The sequence below is a fragment of the Coloeus monedula genome, assembly GCF_965178545.1.
Source record: "Coloeus monedula genome assembly, chromosome: 6".
Lineage (NCBI taxonomy): Eukaryota > Metazoa > Chordata > Aves > Passeriformes > Corvidae > Coloeus > Coloeus monedula.
In genome coordinates, this window is record NC_138786.1 from 49,615,920 (window position 1) to 49,636,399 (window position 20,480).

General features: G+C 43.4%; 1 protein-coding gene across 1 annotated transcript in view; it reads right to left on the reverse strand.

Moving 5' to 3' along the window:
• The window catches only part of PRIMA1 (proline rich membrane anchor 1), a gene marked incomplete at both ends in the record, with an annotated part of 48,252 nt that overhangs the window by 26,105 nt on the left and 1,667 nt on the right, over positions 1 to 20,480 (reverse strand). Inside the window, one exon of the mRNA XM_082283670.1 lies at positions 15,556 to 15,706. Within this exon, the coding sequence (XP_082139796.1) occupies positions 15,556 to 15,706 (151 nt within the window). The remainder of the gene's footprint in view (positions 1 to 15,555; positions 15,707 to 20,480) is intronic.

The following is a 20,480-nucleotide window of genomic DNA, read 5'->3' on the forward strand; positions in this document are numbered from 1 at the left end:
GGCTTAACTCCAGGAAACAGAATAAAATATGAGATTCCCACAGCACTGTGGCTACTCAAAGTGATGAACACACTGTTTCCTGTTTAGAGAGTCGGGGGAGAAAGGGCAGAGGATGGACACCACAGAAAGCCAGGTCTATTAACAGCCATCATTACCACAAGGGACCAGGCCAATGCAGCAGGAATGTAAAGCAGGAACAGACAACAGCTTCAATAATAGACAAAGTCTACTTGGGGCAAATTCACCTCCATTAAATTCGAACATGATTGAAAGAATTTGGATTATCACAGTCTCCAATTAGCAGTGACCCAGAAAGCTGTTTTGCTGGACCTGTTCCCTCAGATCCTGCCACAGAGAACAGGCACAGGAGGAAGGCACTACCCAGCAAGGAAAAACTGAAGAACAACAATATCCTGTGCCACCACAGTCATCTTTGGAGCATGGCTGTAACTGTACATGATGTGCAGTAGACTGGCTTAAACAAACCAGGAATCACCTAATTTTGGAGCAAATTTTATTCCAGAAAAATAATTTGTTTGTTTGTTTGTTTACTCCCTTATAAATTTCTGCCCTTCCTGTTGCCTGTAAGCTTAGGGCCATTTCCAGAGTGCCATGAACCAGTCTGGTAAACGACCAGGCAATAGCGGTGCGCTCAGCAGCAAGCCTGTCCTGATTTATGGCCTCCCTGGAGTAGCTAGGTTAAATAACACTGGTAGAAAACAGCTATTCCTGTAGCAGATGATACTTCTGTTTATCACACTTTGTTGCAGACAAGTTTATACCATGCAGCTGCTCCGTGCATATGTTCCTACTACACTTATAAGGGGGATACTGCAATCACTACGCAGCGGGAACTTCTGCTATAATAAAAACATGTGTGGGAATGATGCTGGAGAAATTCCCTCCCCCGCAGCTCTTACACCGTAGTTGCTGTTATTCTACACTCTCAGTTGCTTCATCTCCTTAGTTTTCTCCTCCTTTCTAAAAACACTTCCCTTCTGAAACAAGAAACATACTCAGTTTTGTGCTTCGTTTTGGAGACTAGAGTGTGCAGGAGGTGAAGGACAGGGGTAGGTCTGCAGGAATTTTCTGAAGGTCACAGGCACTAGAGGAATGCATTGCTCATTGCAAGAAACAGAACTGGAACTGCAGGTGAAAATGCCTGAGCATGGATACAGTCAGTGAGGAAGAGAGCAGCTGGGTGGGAGAGGCTAAGAGTGATGTTCAAGATCTAAGCTTTAGGAGTTACTGAACCTGCACACATTTAGATTTGGGTTTTGCAGTGGATTTCACTAAAGCCCCATGTTACTGTGCTTTCTTGGTAGGTGTCAGGCAGCTGCTTTTCCTTGGCAGATTTGAGATTCCCATAGAAAATGAACATATCGTAAGGACCAAAATAAAGTAATAGCAGGTGAAAATACCGGTCAGCCAGACATAAGTGAAGCACATTGTGGGGAAGCGGCTTGTGCAAAGTCACTGCACCTCAGTGAGAAAGCCAGGAAAACAAAATGTCTTTTGACTCCTGGCCAGTCCTCCCCTCTGGATCGTGTTGCCTCTTCTTTGGGAGTAAACACAAACAACTGACTTGGCCAAAACTACATTACAGGGGTGGAAACAGCAAACTCCCTTTTTGACTTCCCAGGCAGGCGCCAGATCTCTGCCCCAGGCCAGCACAGCGACACCATGCCCAGGAGCTCTGTGTGGTCGAGCCCTATAGAAACAAGGTAGGATCCCACAAGGTGCCCTGGAATGGCTGACACTAAGCTTGTGGGATAACCTGTCTTGGTTTTGTACAACTGCAGCGGTAAACTAGAGAACAGTTCAGAGCTCTACATACATATGGAAATATGCTGATCCATAGAGCAGAGCAGTCCAGGGATTGTCAAACAAAGTAGAAAGGGAAAGTCTGTGCTCCAAACGACTGACAAGCTGAGGGCCAGACCTGCCAGCCTTAATCCTATCAGATTGTTGGTGAAGCTGATGAGACCCATCAGAACTGAGGTACCCCTCAAATAGGGGCAAAACATGCTTTCAGCTGCTGAGGTCTTTTGGAGGAGAGCAGGGTTAGAGAGCACAGAGGGAGACCTAAAAAGCATGATCTGGAGAAGCAGTAGCATTTATAGACCTTGTGGAAAAAAGGCTTTTAAGGAGATTAGATCATTGCTAGCTTCTGTGTTAATACTCAGCTCTGGCATTTATCTTTACAGTGCATGCTCACATCAGCCACTGCCCTCTGATCTGACTTTGTCCTGTGTTTTTCTAACCAGCAGTCTCCCAATGAGATGCTGCTTTTCACTCACCATCTGGTTCTCTCTCAACATAAAGGACTGAATTGTTTTTACCCCGATTAAATCACACCCTGTCGCTTTCTGTCCCAAGCAAATGAGAGCTGAAGCCTGTGCCTTGCAAGGCAACCTCCTCCTTGCAGCAACACAAGCATTTAGGAGAGCCTCACGGGCATCGTCACACTGTCTGCTCTTCACAACCTGGATCACTGCCAGGAGGGGCAGCACCAAGACAGTCCTAAGGATACCCCCAAGTAGTCCTAAGTGCTGCCTCTCCATGGGAGCCATAGCTCAGGTGAGCCCTGCCAGACTTGGTGGCCTGTTTTCTGAAATGCAGATGTCGATCAGATTAGTGGGTATCTGGTGCCTCTAAGAAACAGGTCACCAGTGCCAAAGCATTTGCTGTTAAATTAGTACCCTGGAATTTATTTTAGAAGGTAACCTGGTTTCCAGAGGTTCTTAGCACTCTGAGAACCAAGATGCTTAAAGTTGGGTATGAAGATATACAACCTTAAGTTTAATCTTCCTGAGTTTCATGATACAGGCCTTAACCTCTCTGTACCTAGGCAGCATGTCATAGTGGAAGACAGAAATTCCCCTCGGGATGTGGGTTCCAGGCTCAGTTCTCCCCCTTTTTTTGTTTGCTGGGTGATTTTGGGACAATCTCCACTTCAGTTTTGTTTCTCCTTCTCCGGGATGGGAACAGTAGCCCCAGCTTTCCAAATGGTTGCAAAGTGTAGGGATAAAATGTACAACATAAGGCTGCATGTCAGCATCGTTGCTGATTCTTTCCTAATTCTTTAATAGAACAGACAAGCTCATTTATAAGTACTTCATCTATATTTCTACAAGAACTAGCTGTATCTCCCTGACCTTTCTGTCAACCACCAATTCAAGGAAACACAGCAGCAAGGCCATGGTCTGTGACAGAACAGCAGAGCACAGTGCTGACCTGGGGACAGTAATTCTCAGTTCTTTTGAACAGAGGCACCACTGAGAGACACAGAGATGTGCCAGCACAGTACCATCCACTTCATTGCACAAACACACAGTCTAACTCTCCAGTGGTGAGTGATGTGCACAGGCACGTTATGAGCACTGGCAATTATTCAGTAGGGAAAAATCAGTGCTGAACATCATCTGCTTGTCCTGCCAAACTGTGGGACCTCATCATATTACAGGGATGAATGTGAAAAAGCATCCAGAAAAAAAGAGGCCTCAAAACACTGAACCTTCATGCTAAGTCTGCCTTTGCCATTTCAGAACACTTGGGCTTATTTCCATCAACAAGCACACACACAGAGACATGCATACAGATATCTGGGTTTGTTTAGCCTGGAGAAAAGGAAGCTCATGGGAGATATTAATACTCTCTACAACTGCCTGAGAGGAGTCGTAGCCAGCTGAGGGTCAGTCTCTTCTCTCAGGCAACCAGCAACAGGACAGGGGGACATAATCTTAAGCTGAACCAGGGGAGGTTTAGGTTGGACATTAGGAAGAAGTTCTTCACAGAAAGTGTTATTGGGTATCGGAATGGACTGGCCGGGGAGGTGGTGGAGTCACCAGCCTTGGAGGTGTTTAAGGAAAGACTGGATGTGGCTCTTAGAGCCATGGTCTGGTTGACAAGGCGGTGCTAGGTCACAGGCTGGACTTGATGATCTCACAGGTCTCTTCCAACATAAATGATTCTGTGATTCTGTGAATAACTTCAACACAGGCAGGAAGAGGTTTGCTGCTGGGAATCAGATACGTGGAGACTTCTTCAAGCTGCCTGGGAAAAAGGCTATCTCTGCTTGCAGGCTTATGCCACTGTGCCCTGAGCCATCTGACAACAAACGAAAGTAGGGACCAGTGAAAGAAATAAAGGGCTGCTTCCAAGCTGGAACTCACTAGGTACAGGACACAGATTTTCCCACCTCAATCCCATAGCCAATATCACCTCTCAGGTCCACTGCAATAAAATAGGTACAAAAATAAATGAGTCTTCTGGACAGTTTCTCCCCCAGTCAACCTGTCTTGCTTTCAGGCTGTTTCAGAGGCTGTTTTAGGGCAGAAGATGGGCTCGTCATCAGAACCAGGTATTTCTGAGAGAGATAGGCTCCTTCGTGGGGCAGTGCAGCTGCAGAGGGCAACTCACGGAGGAGCAACTGCCAAGAGCAAAGACATTAAGTAGAAAACTTGCCTCATCCTCCCTTGTGACCTGCTGGCCACGACTCACCTCAGATCAACAGTGAGGAAATGATTAGTAAACAGCACATGGAAAACATCTGTCCAAAATAAGGTGGAGTGGGCCATGGCTTAGGACACTTCCTGAGCGCTAAGTGGTTTGGAGAGCTCATTCAGCATCTATCTGCATTTTTAGGTGATAAAAAGCCCTTAAAAAACTAGGCCTTGCTTCCACTGAGCCTCAGGTACCCTTGGATGAAGGCACCCAAAAGGTGCCATGAAGGCAGGTTCTGGTGAGCCTGTTATGGTCCTGTGGTAGTGGCAGTTGTATGGACACTGTAAGCACACATAGTGATAGCCTTTCCAGGTTGTTCATTCCCTTATCTGCTGATATACTCTCCTTTACCAGGGCTTTGCTGAAGCTGTATCATCACTGACAGAGTAGTAAGACAAGCCATAGTGCTGTTTTTAACTGTGTGCTCATGTCCAGCCCCTAAGGCTGTCTCCTTTCATTCCTTACTGGATGGTGATGGTGTGGCTGTACGTGCTGCATCTCACTCCTGGCACAGTCCTCGCTGTGTGATGGTACAGCCTCCTATTCGATGAGACAGGACACATCTGATCAATTCTATAACAATTACTATTACTTTTGAGCCTAATAATAATAATAATCTTCACTGCTTGAGATCCACTAGTCTCAAATACAAAGTTTACAGAGATGAAAACATATCTCTGTTTCAGATATGATAACTCTGGGTGTCTGATACCGTAGTTGACTCTCTTGAGATCTCCCAGCAGGTTGGTGCAGAGGGAGAAGCAGTGCCCTGGACACTCCTTCCACCATTCCCTGGAAGGTGGGCAAGATGCCTCCTTTTTGAGAGGCCCAGTATGTGACCATCAAGCCTTCTGAAAGCTTATCAATCTTTCAGCTCTTACAGTGAACAGACCTTCCAAGGAGGGATGATATAGGCTGAAATTTAAACAGCTGAAACATGGTTTCAGGAGTCTACACTCTTACAGTGATGACCAGTCTTTCACCAGCAAAAGATTAATAAGATACCTGAGGGCTGGCAGATTCAATCCCATAGAAAGAGGACATATTTTCTTGGTATAATGTTTTATACACAGATTGAATTAAAGTCCAGATTTGCACAACTTCTTAGAGTTCAACAGTATTCACACGAGTGGTGCCATCAGTCACAAGCTAAGCAAAGTGAATAAAATTCTGTGCTACTGGTATTAAGACATGATCTTGTAGATCATTAACAGCTTTTTTAAGAGCTTAGGAACCTCTAGGTAATAGCAAAGATTGGACAAGTCTCACATCTCAGCGCTGACTCTTTCTCAAAATTAGTGCCTTCAGGCAAGTCTGAGACAAAACCAACTGCAGACTGAACTTCCTAAAACAGATTGTGGAAGACTTGGAAATACCCTGCATATTTTCCTAATGTGTTAATAGGACAGCTTCTAAGGTACTGGTTTGTGTCCATCTCTGAAAAATCAATGGTTTGCCTCTTGGGCACTCCACTATATGAAGAGAGTGACTATAATAGACATACATTTTAGATTGGTAAGTGCAGATGGCTCTAAAGGGTTCACTTTACAAAGAAAGCCATATTGCAAGTCATACGTGTAAGTTTTAGGGAACAGCCGGCTGACTATGTAGCTGATACTTGATGTATGGCATCTATATAAACATAATCTTCCTGCTTGATATTATGTGGGTTTTTTCACACTTGTATCACTCCAACAATTCAGTTATTGCTGGAATTAAGGGCTACAGTGATCACTTAAAAACGACCCTGAGGAGATCAATTAATAATTCCCATACCTAGTGCTTTTAAGTTACTTTTCCAAATTTTATTCAGATTCAACTTAAGGGAAATTAAATTGATGACCCACCTGGAGTAAAATGAAACTGAAATGTGAAAGACCTTCCAAACCAGGTGTAAATTTAATTCTAATATAAGTAAAATTACATTTATCAACTAATAATTTTTCATGCAGTTTCCATAAAATACAGAACACTTAAAAAGGCAATTACACCACATTAACAGATCGAGGTATTTCACCATGCCAAATGCCTTATGTGAAGTCCTCAATCACCACTCAGTATATCTGGAACTCCCAGAAAGCTAAAAGACAAGGCACAGCTTACGTTACAATCACAAATGCAAGCAAATTGGTTACAGGTTGCTATCTGCACTGCCCCCAGGCTTTACACAGACCATGACTCCCTACTGAACCTCCAGCAGTGGGCAGCCCCCACGTACAATGATGCCCTGAAAAGCTGAGTCAGAGCACCTGCCCCTTGCCAGACTGAAACAAGGGCTAAACCAAACCCTCCCGGTGCTCCACTGACAGTCATTTCCTTTGATGGTGGCTATGAAATAAGAATATGCATCGCTTCCAGAAGGACAGGAAAATGTCCAGGGATGATTCAAGAGAATCTGCTCCATTGGTAAAAGTCCAGTTTAATAGCAGCATTTGTCAAGGAACAGATCTTTGTCTAAAAATATTTCTAACCAATGAACTGATGAAATACCAGCTTCATTTAAAAGACAAAATTATAAAATAATTCATTTAAATAGGCATTAGGGAATGGCAATTTGCTGCTATATTTATGTAGTTATAATGCAATATGATTTACTAGTGGAAGGGTTAAATTAACTTGCATAATTATTAATGACAGATTTTGGCAGCAGCATCAGTTATTAGCCTATATTCACGCTATATTAATGTACACTATGTCCTCACTTTGGGTTAACATCCCAAATTTCCAGACTGCTTCCTTGACCTGCTGCATTGACTTAAATATTACCCTTAAGTTGCAATTACACAAGCAGGGCAACACCTTTACATCATGTTCACAACAATACAATGCACAAAACCCTTACAAGAACATATTCTGAGGTCAGCTGCTTAGCCCTCCCTGCTGGGACAGCTTTTGCCAATTAAGCATTTACTTCTGGCTTGTCAAGATGAGGCACAACTCCTTCTGCCAGGAGCAGGTGAACCTGCAATTACTTGTAAATCAGCAGCCTCTGACTCATCAGTAACTTCACTGAAGATTTGTTATCTTCTTAATCAGTGAAATGGTAGGCATGTACAAATGGACTGCCATCCACAGAAGGAATTAATGTCTTCAGCTTAGCCAACTCCTTCTGCTTAAAACAAAAAAAAAAAAATCAAGCTGTTGGAGTATGCATCTCAGAGTAGAAAGGACTGTTCTATTGCAGAACCAGTTTAATATGTGATGGTTCTTTTTAAAAAATTAGACAATGGTTTTAATCTATAGACAACAGAACTCCCACTGATTCCTGCACTGCAAAATCTGGCCTGAGGCTCTTACTTTTAAATACTTCAAAATGCATTTTCAAGAGAGAGGATTTTTCCATTATATAGATTTATTACTGTATGAAAAATTCAAAACAAATATGCAAGGTCCCAGAGCAGGGGAAATATTCATCACTTGCCTAAATAAAAATTAGACTTGACAAAACATTTCAGAATTTATTGTGATGAAAAACTCTGAAATGGGAAAGCACTGGAAGCTGTGATTGACCATCTGATCTTACCAGTGTTTCAAAGAGAAAGACAGAGATTTTAAAACAGCTCAGTATGAGGAGATGTTAGGTGAAAGAGTGACAGCAGAATCCTATCAAGAAAGTATTAGCATGAACCTTTCCAGTCTTACCTGCTTTCTAGTCACTAATCCAGCTCTTCAGACTTAATATAACATCTTAGATGCTCAAACTATTTCAAATTTCCTATTTGATTGCTGCTTAAGAAATCTCCTCACCATAAATAATTTTCTTATTTTGACTGAGAGGTGAGGACTTGTAACTTTTACTCCTACCCCAGAAATAACTGAGCTAAATGGAAAAAAATAGCAGCATTTTGAAGTCTTTATGTCTTTGGTGATAAAATCAGAGTGCCCGCAGTTTGAGGCAGAAAATCCAATCATTGCATTTCTGATTTAGATGGGTGAATTCTGCTTAATCCAGTCTTGGATGCTTAATGATTTGGTTCACTGTACTAAGAGAGAAGGTAGTGTCTGTGATGTGAAAACAACACGATGGGGACCTGGACTAGACTCTACTTCTGCCATCAGCCATGGCTCCAGGCTGTGGGGTTGGAGTTCAATTTAGATTTGAAAGCCTCAAAATCCTGCACCAGTTCTGAGAGTCACATTCCTCCAGTAACACAAAAATGTATGTGGGAGATGACAAGAATTGAATTTTGGTTTTGCTTTGTAAATTATGAACAATGCTCTCATACAAGACTGCAATTCACAGTATGACAGCTGTGTTACCAAAACTGGAAGGGCTTCCCTGTTTCAGCATTCTGTTTGCATTTAAAAAAGTCACTGTCTAGACCAGACTTGCTCTCACAGTAGCAGTCTCTACTGCATTTGTCTTCACGCAGGAGACAATGTGTGTCCTGCCATTTTGGGGCTACTGTAGTTCTCTGCTGTTCAGTTTTGGTAGTCACTGTGTTGTATGCAGTATGGAGGGAAATGTCTTCCCCATATTATAAAACAAACCCATCCCCACCTGTTTGCTAACAATTCCTTTGGGCATCACTTGGGAGAAATCCACCCAAGATTCCTCAAACATGTCCAAATATCTCAAAACTACTCTGAACAAGTCTTTCAGGCAGAAGGGCAGTAGGTGAAGGCTGGTCCTGCCAGCTGAGACCTTATGGCCAGCAGCTTTGCAGTGGTTGACTGTAAAGATAGAAAGCCCTCACAAAATGAAATGCCTAACCAAAGGGAAACTTAAAGTCAGAGCTGCCTGAGATGCTCAGCTCCTACTGCTGCAGCCTACATCAGACTGACCCAAGCTGATTATCGGGCATGTCATATTTGAAGACACATTGTGGCCTCCAGGAAGATTTCAATTCATTTTGCAATCACAACTTCCCCTCAACTCCTGGGGGACAATCAGACGTCTGCCAATGACACAAGTCCTTTAGGCATTGAGCAGGCAAACACATCAGCATTCAAGTACAAGAAATGTATTGGTGAGCATCAGGACCATTCTCAGCTTTCCTGCTGGAATAGCAACGTAGAGACAGTACTCAGCACGAGGTTCAAACTCATTCTTTGAATCCACACTGGGTCACCTGTGCATCCTACCACCAGGATTTAGGACCCAGAAAAACCCATTTCTTATTCTTTTATGTCCTAGAGCTATACAATGTCTATTTCTATAACAAGTTCTTGCTATGAAAGGCTATTTTAACAATTAGCAAGACAAATCTGAAAACTCTGGTTACTTTAAAACCCACACAAAGTTTAAGAAGTTCCAGACAATTCCTGTTCCTCAGATTCCTGCCTAATATATATACATTGTGGCAGTCCAGAGATGTGTGGCATTCCTCAGCAGTTGGTATTAGGAGTGGTGCTGTGTGACATCTGTCAGCAAAACAGACAGTGGCATCGAGCACATCCTCAGCAAGTTTGCTGACAAGACCAAGATGTGTCATGCAGTCAACATGCTGGAGGGAATGGATGCCACCCAGAGGGAGCAGATGCCATCCAGAGAGAAGGAATGCCATCCAGAGGGGACAGGTTTGAGCAGTGGGCCTGTGCAAACCTCATGAAGTTCAACAACGTCTTTCACCCACGTCAGGGCCATCCCAAGTACAAATAAAATCCGTGAAGAGAATAGATTAAGAGCAGCCCTGAAGTGAAAGACTTAGGGGTGCTGGTGGACAAGAAGCTTGACATGACCCAGCAATGTGTGCTCAGCCCAGAAAGCCAAGTGTATCCTGGGTGCATCAACAAAAGCGTGACCAGCAGGTTGAAGGAGGGGATTCTCCCCTCTACTCCACTCTCATGAGACCCCATCTGCAGTTCTGTGATCAGCTCCAGGCCCAATATAAGGAGGATGGGGACCTCTTGGAGTGAGTCCAGAGGTGGGCATGAAGATGATCAGAGGGCTGGAGCATCTCTTCTATGAGACAGGCTGAGAGAGTTCAAGAAAACTCCAGGGAGACCTTATAGCACCATTCAGTACCTGAAGGGAGCCTACAAGAAAGCTGGAGAGGGGCATTTTACAAGGGCATGTATGGCTGAGGACAAGGGGTAATGGATTTAAACCGAAAGAGCATAAGCTTAGATTAGATACCAGGAAGAAATTCTTTAGTGTGTGGGTGGTGAGCCACTGGAACAGGCTGCCCAGGGAAACTGTGGATTCCCCATCCCTCAAAGTGTTCAAGGCCAGCTTGGATGGGGCTTTGAGGAACCCGGTCTAGGGGAAGGTATCCCTGCCCATGGCAGGGGGTGGAACTAGATGATCTTTAAGGTCCCTTTTAACCTGAACCATTCCATGCATCTATGATCTGTCCCAAAAGATCTGAATGTCTTTAGCTTTCCTACTTGCACTGAAGGGACCTTGCATGCTTTCTGAAATTAAGCTGTACATCTGAACTTATATAGTTGCCAAAAGGTTTTACCCTTCTTGTAGTTGGTCATTTTTATTTTGGCATTTTCATCAGTCCAAATAATTAGTTAATTAGATGCTCTGTCTCCAAAGATAAAGATTTCATCTTGAAAAACAAAATGATACAATTACTGCATGGAGATTAGAGTCCTCTGTGGTGATGTCATTCACTTTGGCTTTGCACTGACATGATCGTGCTTGATCTCAACTGACAGCTCAGGGCAAACTTCTACTAAGGTCAGGAGCTGTAAAGACTTCACTTTGTATGTATGTGCAAGCATCCAAATGTTAGAGACTGGTTCATGTATCCAGACTCAGCTTAAGTTTCCTCCTCTAAATTTTGACTGAAGCAATGTCTGACTGAACACTTCCATCATCCAGAGAGCAAATGGCAATACCATGGACTCCTCACCCAGTATGGGAGAAGGGCAGAGCAGAGACAGCAAATGCTGCTCACCAAAAAGTGAGGGGTACACGCAAGGACATCCTTTCTCTTCCTCGTACCATTTTAAAGAAGTCATGTCTGAATTTGTTTTTTCCTAAGACCTTACACAGATTAAAACTGATGCTGACTACAGCATATGTCTAGCTCTAACCCCTTCCCCCTTTCCTGGTTTGAAAGCCTGGCTTTTACTTCCAGAAAAAGTCCTTTCTTCTTTGCAATGCCCCTGGAGAAACCTGCATGCTCACGGAGTATTTAAGGGTTGACAACAGCTGTTTTTCAGATTTTCAAGGGTCAACATGACTTGAACTAGCTTAATCTCATGGGTCTGTGAAGCCGGGTTAGAAATGCTGCCTAAACAAGTATTCCATCCACCTTGTCTTAGTCTTGGCTGAAATCCAGAGACAAGGAGGAAAGCAGATGGAGAGAAAAAGACACAGTTAATTAAAGGCCAGGTTCTGAGCATCTCTATTGCCTTCAGGTCATTACAGCCACATCTAGGGAACACACTCAATTTCATTGAAAGTTCCTTCTTCCTTTGGTGTCAGCATCTAAGTTTAGTTGGCCTTAGGCCCCTTAGAGCCTCATGAGCTTTCCTTTCACTTCATCAATGAGCAGTTTTCTAGGCATGGGTTAAAGAGCAGGCTGCTGCTTGCATAAGGGGAGTTACTCCGGAAACATCAATGTGCCAAACTGTCTGGAACTGCCATGGACTCAGGGACCATGTCTCCTGACAGTCCTCACCACTTCATCACACAGTCCCCACCATCCCAGCTACTTCTAACACAGGCTGGAGCCCCTCTCCTTGGAGCCTCTCAGTAAGGTACACATCTGTACTGAACCAGACAGCAGTATCTCCATGGGATGACAAAAAACTCCATCTGAAATGAAGCTCAGGAAAGTCAAAACTTAAATACTCCATGTGTCCCACTTTGCAGAAAAAGATAAGGATGAACCAGCAATTCTGAGAGAACCAGCATGCACAGGAAGCAGCATGGCTGACGACAGCCTTCATCTAGATACTGTAAGGCAGACGAATTCCCAGGAGGAGGCACAGGGTTATGCTGCCATGATGGAATCGGCTGCAGAGTGGAGGCACTGGAGGCAAGAGCAGCAGTTGGATGGGGCACCAGAAACACCAGTGGTCTGTGTGAAGGAGTTAGAAACATGGGGAAAGGAGAGCTGGGGTCATCCCTGAAGGAGGACAAAAGCATTCTATTCAATTTCCCATATTCATGTAGCTTCATTCATTTATTCAGTGCCTCCTCAGGGTGTGCTGAAACACTCCCCACACATTCTTGATGTAAATACACAACTGTAACCGGGAAGTGTCTCCTAAACCATGGAAAGCTGGTGCTCCTAACACTACTTGTGGTTTTAGACTGCCTGCTAAGCTGTGTGTGATTCTACTCATTTTCTGCAGAGGGAATTAGGTTATTTCTCCTCAGAGTAAACACAGCATTTGCCAGCTATTATATGTGAATTCCAGGATTCTCTGCATTTAACAGATTTTGTATAAATCTATCTGCAGGAAGCAGAGCTAAAGATTTGTTGCTGGATCAACCTGTCAATACTGAAATGTCTAAAGAGACACTAAATGTACTGTAATTGTTCCTAAAAGTCCTCAAGCACAACAAAAGCCTTTCAGGGAGTGATTCAGCTGTTCACAAACAGTTATGCAGTGCCATCCCATACAACCAAGTAGGGTTTGTAAAACAATCAGGTGGGACTAATAGGACATACAGAAGGTTCCCTGCTTTTTCACAGCAGCAGCTGGAGGCCATGTCAAAGAGCACAAGATGCTTCATACAGCAGATAACTGAACTGTTAGTGTCTGTAGTGACTGGATAGACAGGATTTTTCCATCTATTGGCTTTAATCACCCAGCCCAAACCATGGTAACTGCTTTAAAGTTGATCTAAATCTCCACCAATATTCAGTTTGTTTGCAGAGAGAGCTTTTAAGGACAGTGCCTAGCAGACTGCAGCCTTTTGCACCTGACAAAGCCCTGAAAGCAATTTCAGCATCTTTATGTAGTACCTCATGGCACAGACACTGTACCTTATAAAGGTAAAAATCTTGCAGCTCCTGGACTGCTGTTTTTTTGCAGAGGTCTTTTCAGTACTAAACTTTATTCACTTAGAAAGTGCAAAGTGCAAGTCTAGCATCAACCACTTCACAACAGCTTTTGGCTCTTTACTTCCCTCTCCTCTGAATACCATTTAAAAGCACTATCTGTAACATCAATATTTAACCACGAGGCTTGTTCTTTCTCCCAAGGAAGGGGATTGCTGTACACATGGACTAATCACAGTGCCTAGACAGCTGATGATAATGAAAGCATCTTTCAAGATGAGACACTTGATAGCTACTCTAAAGCGTACCAGTAAAAGAAATGTGGAATCTCTTTTTTTCATTGTATTTGAAATGAAGTCACTTGCTTAATAATCACTTGCTTAATATTAGTCATCTGGATTTATATAGCTCATTTTTAGAACTGTGTTAGCACCTGGCAATCCAGCCTGAAAAAGCATCAGGCTATCCTAGTCACAGGCCCATTTGGTTTCTTGTACTTCTTTTTGCAGTGTGTGACAGACTTCCTTTTTTCTGACATGATTTCCTTCCCACTTGACAGGGGACATATTCATGCACTCAGAGCAGCTGCCTGATGGAGAGGAAGCAGCCTGGCAGTGGTGCTCCCTTCCCAGTGCAGCTGGTCAGCAGGGCTGGTCCCTGTGACAACCCTCCGCCACATCTCATCCCCCTCAGGGCAACGGGGTACCCCAGGTACAAGAAAAAAGAGTGACAAAGTACTTAATTTTCTGTCTGTGATACGAAGATCAAGGTAATTTTCAATATTACTGTCCATGACATTTTCCTGAACACTGAAAGAGATTTTTCCTGCTATAAAAACCATCCCTCTCTGCTTTCCCAGCTGTCTTTGTACTTCCTTTCCCAAGTGTTTCACTGTTGGTTTTTCTCTGCCTTTGCCTTAATTTTCTGCAGTGTAGCACAAGTACAAAGCATGCTCCTGGCAGAAAAGACACTGAAAAATTCTGCCTGTCCTCTGCCTGACTAAAAGCTGCGCAGAAGCCTTCTTCATGTCTTCTGCACATCTGGAGATGGCGCTGATAAAGACAAACAGCCAGATGATGACACCTAATGATTTATTTTTCCTTGGGGGAAGTGCTGAGGATACTGGATACACTAAGCAACACTGCTCTCATGAGAGTTTATATAAGCAGGGAGAAGAACTAATAGGCAGCCTTATAGGGAAAGATGAATTTATGAAAATGCATAAGCTTTAAGGAGATTTACTGGAATACCAAACACCCAGGACCCAGCCTGTGTCCCTGAACCCAGTGGGTGCATACAGAACTGGGAAGCTCTGTCACACTGTGCAGGGACCATAGGGACAGCTATCACTCCCCAGAAATTATCTGTATGTCAGGGATCACAGGAACACTGATGTGGAAAGCAGCTGCAGAGCTAGCCAGCAGGAACTGAAGGCACCAGGTGTGCTGGTCATGGGGATGCATGGCTGGAAATTAGGAGGAGCTTGGATGCGCTGGGTAAGGCTCAGTAAGCACTGATTTGTATGAAGAGAAATAAATGAGTCTTAGCCTGTATGTGCATTAGTGGGAAAACTTCTCCCTTGCCACTGACTCCTGACATGCCTCCTATTTTTGTAACAGTTGTAAGCAATTTAAAACCAGTGAGCCTGACTCACTGCTATGGTAAACTGTAGTGCTCCAGTGTCTTGACAACAGTCAAATGTACTGAATGGTCTAGACAGAGTGTTTGGATTTTTGTCTGCTTATAAATTAATTTGCCTTGGAGCACCCAGACCTTCAAGCTGCAAACCTGGCTAAAAAGGAGGTCATGCAACTCAAGGGGTAGCACAGCACTATGTCTCCGTAGGAAAGCATTTCCCAGGTCTAGGGGATTAGGGAACCATTTAAAACCAGAGAGTCATATATAACACAATGAAAGGAGGGAATTTCTCTGGCTTTCCTCCAAAAGCCAAGAATTATTCATTGATCAGAAAACAGATCTCCATCTCTACTGAGAACATTTCTTCTTCCATTTGCTAAGGGGAAAATGACAAATGAGCTAGCTGTGCCCTTTCCCACATCCTTTCTCCTGTATGTCCAGGTGTCCCCATCACTTTGTCCTCCTTCAGCACAGCACAACTGTACCAGTAGCTACTTACTTGGCACCGCTAGCAACCTCGGGGGCGGTGGAGGTGGAGGAGGCGGTGGTAACAGTGGAGGTGGCCTGCACTGGCAAATTTCCTGGCAGCTCTCTGTAAATTTCTCTGCTACAGGCTTGGAGCATGACTTCTGGGGCTCACCCTGAGTGATCTGTGAAGAAACAAGCCATTGCATGAGCAGCAGAACAGTGAAAACTGATGAATCTGTTTCTTAGACTTGAGTACCTGAGTGGCACCTCAGATCTGTAGTGAGAACTGAGCTAATGTTCCTAAGATGTCTCTTCCCTATGTGGTCCCCATTTTAAATTTTTTTAATTTAACACAATATCTTCAAGACCTCTTTCCCTCTGTCAAATTTGGTTGAAATTGGGCAGCTGGTTTTTGAGTTATTATGGGGTAAGGAGAAGGCAGGCAGTGGCAGACAATATGATTGCATAAGCCTTCTTTCCTTAGGAAAGCCATCTAGCAGCATGCATTATTCACAGGGTCATTGCTGCAAGCCAAAGAGAGCTAATAAAAATTACAAGACAGTTAGGGTCAGGATTATGTTCATTTTCCTTATGGCAGAACTGAAAGCCAGAGGACATCTCTCCTCTGCTTTGCCAGCCTCACTTGGAAGTTCACAGAGGATTTCACGGGGTGTTTCACCTCCTGCCAAGAGGAGAGGCTACCCGCATTTTAATCATCTGTGGACCACAGCAATAACATGGTTAAAATAGAAACGCCACTTTGTAGCCTCTGCAAGATGCAGTGTTGGCTAATAATAAAAGTGAAGATGAGGCATTGCAGAACCCAAGTATAAGCATCACTTGGCCATGGACAATGATTTAGCCAGTACTGGTATATGATGCATTCAGTAGCTTCATCTAGTCATGACAAGGACCATTTATTAACAGCATGTTTTTCTTATCATCAGTAGCATTTACATAACTATGGATTCAAGGAATAGTCACTAAAATTCAGTAAAATATAATGCTAAAAAATGGACTCAGTCCCCAATGAAAAGGAAATTTGCTGAGTATCACAGAAGCTTCTGAGTGGTGTTAACTTCAGAGGTCTCTAAGCCAGCTCTTCTTGAATGACTTATACTGGATACAATTTTGAAGAGACAAAGCAAAGCCTGAAAGATTAATAAGCATGTTATCTAACAAGCACTTTGAATGTAAGTATTAGGAGACCGCCTGGGACAGACTTGTGTCCTGCTGAAGCTAAGCAGAGTTATGCTAGCATATTGTCTTGTACAGTCTGCTCTCAGGCGGGTTATTGTCCTAACAGTTTTGGCCTAACATCACCTTCTTTAATGAGCTTTTTTCCACAACATGTTGGTCATTACAAAGAGGATGTCTCATGCCATGCTTTCTGATCTGTTTTAGGCAGGCTTCTTCTGCCTCTCTGCCAGGATCACCCAGGGTTGCCTTCTTCCCACTTCCCTCTCCTGCCCAAGCTTTGCTTCCCTTCCCCTGCCAGCTCTGAGCACACAGTCTTTCTCCTCTCCTCGCTCAAGCCTGGCCCCCAGCACAGCCAGCGTGCCTCTCCCACTACCCACAGCTGGGCACCAAGAGGGCTGCACTGCCTCTTGGCTGCAGGAAAGCTGTACACAGTCATTTTATATATTTCTGGCCAAAAAGAGAGACGTGGCTAATTAAAACAACATCACTGCACAAAGGACGTGTTCACATGCGTAGGAGGTTTCTAAATGCAGAAAGACGCATTACTCTGGCCTCAGGGAAATGGAGGTAGGGCTTTGTTGATTAAATATTATAGGGAGGGAGAAGAGAATAGAAAAGGCTACATGTAGCTGAGTTGGAAGGACAGCTCAGCACAGCATAAAGCAGAAGGCTCTGTTCTTTAAACAGCTTGTCTAAATCTATTACCAGACATAGGGAAAAACAAATTCAGCACAAGTGCTTTCCAACTTTCCCCTTCACCATCAGGTAACAGTAAGAGGATGGTTTAAGACCATCCTAGAACAGCTTCCAGGAACTTACACAAACTCTCTGAACACTCTAATGAATCAAAGTGACTTGGCTGCGTAATCCCTCATGACTAGTAATAAATCTGTCTGCTAAGAAGGTTTACTTGTTTTTAAAGTAAGGGATCCCAGGCAGCAGAATATCCTCCATGCTGTTTCAGCTCTTCCAACACTGCTCACGTGAGGGGCTGGCATCCAGGCACACTCCCAAAGAGAGCCCTGTGAGAGAAGTGTCCTTCCCATGCAGTGTTGGGGGCACACCTGGGGTACCTCCTCGTTCAACAGGTGTGACAAGATTTACTGTGCTGGCAGAAGGAGGAGGGCAACACCTCTACACTGGTCTCAGCAACTGATTAGGAAGCAACTATTAACTCCTAGCTACAACTACTGTCCCCTGCCTAGGCCCTTGGTTATTGAATCCTGTGAGCTCACTCCAGTCTTGCAGGATGCAGTGTGATGGGAGAGGATGGACACAGGGAAGAATAACATTGAGCAGAATTAGAGCCAGCTTTGTTTGCAGACCAGAAGCAGCTTTGCATATATAAGTCTGAAGACAGTGCTGGTATAGCAAAGCTACATTGACTTATTGCTCTAACTTAATATCAACCAGAACCAAAGGCTTGCTCTGTCTTTTTTTAGAGCTATTGACTGTTTTTAAATCCCTGGAGGCTCTCCTACCTTAGGCTGGTAATAGTGTCCTCAGAAAATTGTGGATAATTTTCTCAATTACTTTGCAGACAAGATTAACCCCATACATGACCAGTCACTTGCTGCTCCTGCTCCTGTCTACTTTAAAAATATTATTTTAGGAGGAAAAAAGAAAGAAAAGAAAAGAAAAGAAAAGAAAAGAAAAGAAAAGAAAAGAAAAGAAAAGAAAAGAAAAGAAAAGAAAAGAAAAGAAAAGAAAAGAAAAGAAAAGAAAAGAAAAGAAAAGAAAAGAAAGAAAAAAGTTGCTCTGTTTCTCAATACTTTAGCCTGAACCTCTATAAAAATTTCCCATGATCATTTTTAAATAGTCGGGAAAGAACTGACATTTAAAAGTATGGGCTTTATCACCTATTTGTTTCCCTTTTCCTGTCACTGGGTAAAATGTGTGGCTGTTAGAAAACAGAAGTAGGAACATAAATATTACCTTGACAGGGGTTTGTCTTAAAGGTTTAGTTTTAAAAACAAAGATATTTTAAGGCGGTTGAAATCTGCCAGGAAAAGGAAAGACCCAAATCGAGGTTGAGGGCCTCAAGGAGAGAAATAGTCAAGGACTGCAGCAAGAAGATAGAATAGTAACAGTAACATAAAGCAGCAGATAACAGCAGCAAGAGAGAAGCAGCACAAAAAGAAAGGCATTTGGCTCCTTTTCAAGGAAAAAAATCTTCCTGTTGATGTCTATTAGTCTTCTTATGAAAGAAATGAAGGCTATTACTTGTGTCTTCTAAAGGTAATCAGAAAAAATCACTAGAAAATATGCTTTAGGGAACAATCTTGCTCTGGCAGAAGATGATGAAATAATACTCCGTGTTTCTTTCTTACTGTCTGCAATTCAAGGTAAGCTGCCTTTACAGCATGTGGCTGGAAAAGAAAAGCATTTTGAAAGAGCCACACCTTTCTATGGCCAGGTCATCTAAATGAACCTGGCCTCAAACTTCACTGCTTATTTGTTCTGCTGGACTCTTCCATGGCCCCAGAACGGTTCTGGAATACCCTTGCAGGTAAGGCGTAACTAGAAACCCACCAGGCTGCCAGGCAGTTTGTGGCACAGAGGTTGCCTTGGCAAAGGGATCACCTTTGGAGACGGATCCACAGGGTTTGCTCCCTAGCTCTTCCAGACATTCCTCCAGGTGCTGGAGGTGCTATGAACACCTTTTCTTGGCCTATCCGAAACTTTTGCTTGTTTGGCACGAGGCTTTCTTAACACACTGAGCAGTTGGCCAGTCTAGACATATGCTGCCTGGACTTCAAGCTGATGAATTTTTTCCCTGCTCTGAAAATATGTAGAGTTGACTTTATGGATTTGTGCATTTGATGTGAACATGTTTTGCAAAAAAGGACAAATGTTATAAAATACTTATGGAAATGAAAATCTGATCCACAAATATCCAGGGAAGAAAAAACAATGTGGTAACTGGTGGTTTTCTTTTGCAGTCTCTGTTGAAGTTTGTGCCTGTGGCATATTTCTCTTTAATTCAAGGTTTCTTTTAGAAACAGTGATCCTAGTCCTGCTTTGCATACAGTGGAAGAATAAATCTGCATGTGGAACTGTTTAGTATTTCAGTAGAGTCCCATGGGGTTGCAGCAGTCCACAAGTACATTCCACAGAGTGGGATAGGAAAAGAGGATTAATACAGTCCCTGGAGGGTGGCCTTCTTGTGACTTTTTTAATCAGGTAAAAGGAGGAAAGCTTTAAAAGGAAAGTACAGTTGACTGAAAAGGCACAGAGACCTCTAAAAGCTTGCTGATATGGCAAGAGCTTTGTCTCTTGGAAGCAGTCTACAGAGATGAGATGAGATGAGATGAGATGAGATGAGATGAGATCTCTACACCACTGCATAAATCCCAGGACAGCTCTGTGCAATTCACATCAGAGTTAATCCAGATCCATGTTTACAAAACCAGAAAAAATGTCACCCTGCTATTTATCATGACCCTTTCTGTTCTTTTTTAAATTATGTCAAAAGCCTCTGACAGAATCATCCCTTCCTTCTTGTCACAGAACTGGCTACCACGCTAATAAGGAAAGATTGTGGGTTTTGTCTTGGTTTTGTTTTTAGTAAAATAAATGCTTCTCCTTTGATTAGCATCTGGCTGATTCTCTTAAGTGTCTCACGGCAGGGCATAAGGAGGCAATGCAGAGGTGGGAGGGAAGGCTATGCCACACTAAGTCATTGTGGGGACAAATGAGTGAAGAGGAGCTGGAAGATGTGAGAAAACATGACTGTTGCTATAGATGGAGCAGGGC